The sequence below is a fragment of the Myotis davidii genome, unplaced genomic scaffold (genome assembly GCF_000327345.1).
Source record: "Myotis davidii unplaced genomic scaffold, ASM32734v1 scaffold246, whole genome shotgun sequence".
Lineage (NCBI taxonomy): Eukaryota > Metazoa > Chordata > Mammalia > Chiroptera > Vespertilionidae > Myotis > Myotis davidii.
The window spans coordinates 360896-367461 of record NW_006296542.1 but is presented as its reverse complement, the minus strand read 5'-3'; the positions used below and the strand labels follow the sequence as shown (position 1 = coordinate 367461).

The 6566-nt window shown below is 57.6% G+C and overlaps 1 protein-coding gene across 22 annotated transcripts in view; it reads right to left on the bottom strand.

Annotated features, from left to right (window-relative positions):
• Positions 1-6566, bottom strand: part of PLEKHA6 (pleckstrin homology domain containing A6) — a 142557-nt gene that overhangs the window by 14292 nt on the left and 121699 nt on the right. For 17 of the 22 annotated variants that reach the window (XM_006771976.2, XM_006771974.2, XM_006771977.2 and 14 more), the window contains 6 exons: positions 5725-5805; positions 4762-4830; positions 3457-3537; positions 3018-3167; positions 2148-2243; positions 607-718 (listed from right to left, as the gene is read on the bottom strand). In XM_006771976.2, coding sequence (XP_006772039.1) covers positions 607-718; positions 2148-2243; positions 3018-3167; positions 3457-3537; positions 4762-4830; positions 5725-5805 — 589 coding nt within the window. The remainder of the gene's footprint in view (positions 1-606; positions 719-2147; positions 2244-3017; positions 3168-3456; positions 3538-4761; positions 4831-5724; positions 5806-6566) is intronic. The other 5 variants (XM_006771980.2, XM_006771982.2, XM_006771969.2 and 2 more) reach the window with 1 other exon arrangement.

Genomic DNA, 6566 nt, shown 5'->3' with positions numbered 1-6566 from the left:
CGTGAGCCACAGTTTGCCAACCACTGATCTAGGGTGTCAGGGTCAACAGCATCTCTGAGTGGTATATCCGGTCTGTTCTGGAGAGGGGAGGATAAGGGTGTCCCACCCACCACCCCGGGGCCCCGGGGAAGTCTCTGGAGCCCTGAGAGGCCATGGCTGGTTCTGAGCACAGAATGAGGGCCTAGCGCAAGCATGTCAAATGTGCAGCCGGCAGGCCGCATGCATCGTTTATTTAAACCTGCCAGCCCGGCCAGAAGTTTGACATCCTTGGCCTAGAGCAGTGATGGCGAACCTATGACACGCGTGTCAGAGGTGACACGCGAACTCATTTTTTTGGTTGATTTTTCTTTGTTAAATGGCATTTAAATATATAAAATAAATATCAAAAATATAAGTCTTTGTTTTACTATGGTTTCAAAGATAAAAAAATTTCTATATGTGACACGGCACCAGAGTTAAGTTAGGGTTTTTCAAAATGCTGATACGCCGGGCTCAAAAGGTTCGCCATCACTGGCCTAGAGGGTGAGCACGTAGGTGTGGGAGAAGCCAGGGCACTGAGCGTTCCTGGTGAAGCCACAGCCCCGAGGCTGGCAGGGAGGGACCCACCTCTGTGCTTGGCCGTGTCCGTGCCCCGGGACGGGTTATTCTTCCTGAGCCCCTCCATCACGTCCTGGATCCTCCAGATCTCCTTCTGGATTTGCCGGTTGAGCACCTCGTTCTGCAACAGCCACAGAGCAGGTCAACGGAAGTGACTGCTGAGGAGTGTCCCAGCCCTTTCCCCACCTCCCTTAGACCAGCAGCAGGCAGGAGCCCTGTGCACGAGGGAGTGTAAACACACACACACACACACACTCACACACACTCTCACACACTCTCACACACCCTCCAGCACATTCGCCGCTCTCGCGGGCAGCCTCTGTGTCCTCAGCCTCTATGAAACGCAGCTCTGAATGCCAAGGAGAGGACTCTGTCATCAGAGGAAAGAGCCCCCTTAGGTCAACCTGAGGATTCGGAATCAAGAGAGTGGGGACCCGCCCCCAGAGCCCCTGGGGGAGACAGGTCCTGGTGTGGAGGCCCCGCAGGCGGACATTCTAGGGCAGCCCACTCTCCAGGCTGAGCTCCAGTTTCCTGGTTTTCTTCAGCTCCAGGTGGCTCTTCTGTAATGCCCACCCCCAGCTTATGCCTAAATGCTCATGGGTTATACTCGATGACAGCACCCACTCTTTGAAAAGTGATGGCCACCTCTGATTTAGCACCCCACCCCGGGCACCGCGCTCAGTGCTGTGCAGACACTAACCCGCTCTGGCCGCACGGCTCTATGAGGCGAGGGTGGCCGCTGTCCCCGCTTACAAGAAGAAGGGACTCAGCTCAGCCACCTGTAAGTTGTGCGACCAGCATCTGAATCTGGGTCTGTTTGCTCCAAGAGCTGGTGCTCTTGCTCACACTCCCCTACCTCCTAAAGTCGCCCACCGACCACCTGGGTCCTCGGACCAGGCCTTCACCTCACTCCACCTAACCGGCTGCAAGGCTAGGGTGGTAAGTTCTGTTACCAGAAGGAAACAGGAGGAAAACCGGGGAAACCAGGGCTTAACTGCACCAGAGAAACAGGGCTTGCAATGCCAGCGAGAGAGGAGGCACGGAGGTGTGTGCTGAGCAGAGAAAAGACAGAGGGAGGCAGAGAACAAGATGCCCATGGTCAGCGGGTCCAGCGCTGCCTCCAGACAGGGCTTCTAACAAGTTCCTGAAACGAGGTTTCCTCCTACCCAAATGCCTGAGTGTAGCCCGCACTGCCTACCCTTCTGACGGCCCGAGGGAGGTTTATATCAATCGTGTATTTATATTTATGTCTGTTCAATCCTTCATCATACAACACCTGACACCTAACACGCGCCTCTGCTCCTCCTGGACGCATTCCCTGTCATTTGATGGAACTGAGGAACCCCACGCTATCCTCACCCTGGAATCTAGAGTCCCTTTGAAGTGGCCTGAACCTGGTCTTTTGTCTCAGAAACCAACTCCTCGTCTTAAGTCTGAAATCTCTAAAGCAAGAGAGGAAGCCACTCTGGTCTCTTTTGGCCACAAGGACAAGGGAAGACGTACAGCACATGCGGACCGCTCCCCCCTCCCCTGCCCAGGGCCCTGGTCACCTGGATGTCCAAGTTGAGCTGTTCCCAGAGGTCGTCGTGCAGGGCAGAGACCTCCGACTCGAGGCTCTCGTACTCCGTGGTGCTGTTGGTCAGGGCCTGCACGGGGAGCGGTTACTGAGAAAGCAGCTCGCCTAGCATCCCTCATCCTGCGACTGGGCCTGGGGCCAGGGGCCCGAGGCCGGCAGATCTGGGGAGGGCGGGGAGGGTGTGCACAGGCCTGCGACATGCGAATGACAGCCAAGCACCAGCCTTACAAGAGGTGCCACAGCCCGCCCTGCTGCAAACCGAAGTAAGAGAAAATAGCATCCTCTCCAGACATGTGGACAGGCCGGAGCGGGGAGCATCGCGCTGTCATCCTCCTGCTCTCCCAGATTGGGCCACGGAAAGCGGAGGATAAAGGGAGACGGAGGGAAGGGCTGTGCCTCTGGAGGGTTGCTCTCCTCTCTGGGCCATGTTCTCTGGGGGCTTTTGCTGCTGCCCTGAGAGCTATTACCCAGGCCATCAGCTGGGAGGTCTGCCCTGGGCCCACCAGGATGACCAGGCAGCAGCATTGCTGCCAGGGTCTGGGTTCTCCAGGGGAGAAGACAGAGCAGCCGGGGAAATAAGTGGCCTTGACTGCACACCGTCCTGGGGCAGGTATAGTTAGTGGAAAGTTCGCCAGTTCCATGGAGACTGTGGGGCGAGCAGCCTGGCTTAGCGGCTGTCTCTTTGCACGGCAGAGCTCTGGGTTTTGGTTGTGTCCTTCCCCAGGAGCACCCTGCTCTGGCCCTCTGGGGAGAACTGGGATTCGGGGAGCCCCGCCGGGGAGGGGAGGGGAGGGGAGTCTCTCCTGGCAGGCCCAGACCTGCTCTGGTTTCCATGGTGACCTACCGTGGTTGCCTGAGACAGCTCCACCCGGATGTTGATGAGCTGGTTCTGCAGGGACTCTTTCTTGTGCAGCAGCTTCTCTGGGTAGGCGGGCTGGCTCCCGAACATCTCCAGCTCCTGGTGGGTCCCCATCAAGGCACTTTCCAGGCTCTCCTGAGGAAAGGCGGGGTGGGGGTGGGGTGGGGAGGGGGCTGTGAGTGGCCCTGAGCTCCCCTCTTTTGGTCTGTTAGCTACCCAGACCGGAGCCCTAGAGGCCCAACCAGGCCGATTAGTGGAGGTTGTCCTCACCCTGCCTGAGGCTGCCCAGGAGAGTAAGGGCAGGACAGCAGTTCAAGGAGGGCGAAGCTCTCGGCTTAGTCAAGATGGAGATGGCAGCCCACACCTTCTCCCCCAGCTCTCCCCCACCACCTGCCCCCACTCAAGGCCACCCCTTGGTTCTCACCTTCTCAGCTCGGAGCTGCTGCACCAGCCGGTCCTGCTCCCTCACCACCTTGTTCTGCTCACACAATTTGCCCAGCAACTTCTGGGGTCCCGAGGGAGTGGGGGGCAGGAAGGGAGAGAGAAGGGGGTGAAGGACACGATTTGATGGGGACCTGAGACTTGGGTTGGCGGGGTCCGGCCTCTGGGTACCGCCTCCTTTCCCCTGCAGAGAAGCCTAGCCCTTCACCTTGACCTGGGAAACTCCTGGGAACAGGAAGGTGGTCTTCACCTTGGTAGACTCCCCAGGAACCCACTGGGAGGGGAGGTGTGTTTGTTCTCTGAGGAAGTGAGTCAGCTTGAGAGAAGAGAGGGCTGAACACCAAACATGAGGCTCCTACATTCCCATCCTCCCAGGTCTTCCAGCCCATAAGGGCTGGGGCGAGAACGTGGCCCGGCCCTCCAGGCCTCCTAGGTGATATGGACTCAAGGGGTAGGTAGGGTGTTTGGACAACTCTCTCTGAAACCCAGTAAACAATGTAAACTGGCTCCATGGTCCACACTACCTATTCTCCCCTCCCCTCGCCAGGGTCTAGGATGGCTGACGCTGGGGTCCCTCGGAGGTCTGGTCCTCGCCTGGTCCTCTCCCAGGCCTGCTGGGCAGACCTGCTCCCCAGGGAAGGCCAGTGGAGGTGGGGAGAAAGCAGGTGAGGCCACACTTCTCTTCCGGAAAGACCTGTGCTTCCCTACGTGCACAGCTCTACTCATGCCATTCCTCACATACCCCTGCAGCTCCTTCCCCCAGAACCAGATCATGCCTCTGGGCCTTTTAGCTGAAGGCCAACTCACATGCCACCTGTTTTGACCCTGACCTACCATCCCCACATGGTCTCACTCCTGCAGAACCTGCTATCAGGCTGTTCCTATATGAATCATCTGCTGCCACCTACTGGCACCTGGTGTCTGACACTACCCTGAAGCTCCCGGAGGGCTGGGCACAGCCATGTTCTTCTTTCCAGTTACCTAGGGACTACGTCTGACCTCCTAGCAAAGTCTGAGTTCCTGCAGGAAGCAGATCCCACGGCTGGAGACACGGGGCCTGGGGCTCCGGGGGAAACACACAGCCAGAGTGGGAGGCAGGGGGAGGGGGGAGAATGGGAAAAGAAGGGGGGAGGGAGGAGGCACAGGAAGAATGTTGTCTTTGCAGTGAGAGAGAACATGAATCGCATGTGTGAAGAGCCACGAGGAGAGAGATGGATGGAGGAGCTGGAGGACGAGAAGAGCAGCAGGAGGGTGGAGTGGACAGAAGGAGCAGGAGCGCTGCTCTTACGTCTGTGTCCTGCTCGTTTAACTTGTAGGTGTGGGCGCTGTCCCGGAACACTTCTGGGTACGGAGGGACCTGCGGGAACAGGAGGCCGGTTACTGCAGCGGGGCACAGAGGGCGTGCGGAGGTGGGAAAGCGACAACCCTTGCTCCATTTTTGCCAGAGACCATCAGACACCACCTCTGGGAGCTTCCACCTGGGCCCCTGAGCTGAGCTAACTCTCTGGGCCCTGGCTGGGAAGCCTGGGGCGGCCTGGTCTAGGCTCCATCCCAATGGTCCTAGGCTCATTCTAGGAGCAGAGGCGCTGCTCAGCTCTTGCTTTCTCCTCTTCCCAAAGCTACTGCTGAGAGGGACTCCAAGGGTGTGTAGCTCCCAAAGGGCTTGTGGGTAACAACCAGGAGAACAACAGTTACCCTTCAGCTGTGTTTGAGGATCCTACACGGGAGAACGGAATGAGCATTGGAAATACTTGAGACTGTTGACCTAGCGGATTGAACACCCGTCACAGGGCTGGTGCCTGAACCAGGACTGACACACACACAGAAGTGTCTCTGGGTCCAGGACATGCTCCCTGCCCTTCATGACGCATCCAGTAACCACACCGGTAGCCTGGGATGGTTCCCTGTCACACACCCATGCCCTCATCCCCAGTAATGTCTGCGGAGAAGATACCAAATATAAAATAGAAGCCCTGGACATTAACAAAGCAGATCTGTGGTCCCTGGCAGGCATGAGATGTCGGTGCTATTTTGATGGTTTGGGAAATGGGCCTTGGGTTTGTCCATGAACATGAAGAATGAAGGAAACACAGTGGCACTGACGGAGGGAGACCGGGCTGAGCCTGGGAGATGAGGCCTGGCAGGTGAGTGGGCTGGGCGGAGCAAGCCCCATCCCAGGTGGGCGGGCTGGACCGTGCACAAGCAGCTGACATGGCGCTGACAGGGCTCATGCTGCCAGCAGAGGTCTTACTTGCATGAAGAGCTGGGCCCTGGGGGAGGAGCTCTCCACCATGCGGTTCACCATACTGATCAGAGTCTCACTCTCACTCATCTGCAGCAGAGGAAGGAACGGACGATTCAGACTCAGACTCACAGAGAGATGCCTCCCCCACACCCTCCTGTGCTTGCCTGCCGGGACACAGAACAGGGCGGGTCCTCTTGGGGGCTCCAGCACCCTCTCGTTGGCCTCTATTTGGCCTCACCCCATCACTCTTCCTCTGTGAACTCCATCTCAGGACCAGCCCTGAAGCTGCCCTGAGAAAGGCCACAGAAGGGAGCTGGGAGGTCCCTGCGCCCTTGCTTGCAGCTCTGAGATGTCCCAGCCCAATGACGCTTCCCCAGGGTGCTTGAGGACGATGGGTCTCGCCCACATGGGTCAAGTCGGTCATCTCCTTGCCCCAGCTCTCATGTCGCACACTGCTTTGGTCAAGGACCACACAGGCAGCGGCAAAGGCCAGTCTCCCACAATTTGAACTGAATGAAACAACTGGAGAAGAACAGTTGCCCCTGGATGGGCCTCCCAAACACCTAGGCACAGGTCTCTCGCCCCAACCCCTGCCCACCTCTTAGCTCTAGAGTAGAAAGGATTGCTAAACATGGTTTCCAGAGCTGGGCTGGTAGCATCCATGCCGATCTTGGATGACGCTAGGGAGCAAATAAGGAGGCCAAAACAAGCAAGCCATGTTAAAGGGACACCGGATATCAGAACACTGCTCTCCCAACACGTTATCTTACGTTTCAAGCATCACTGGGAACATGGGGGGTGGGGGGAAGACTATTTGGCAAATGAAAAAGAAAGAAAGGTGAGGGAGG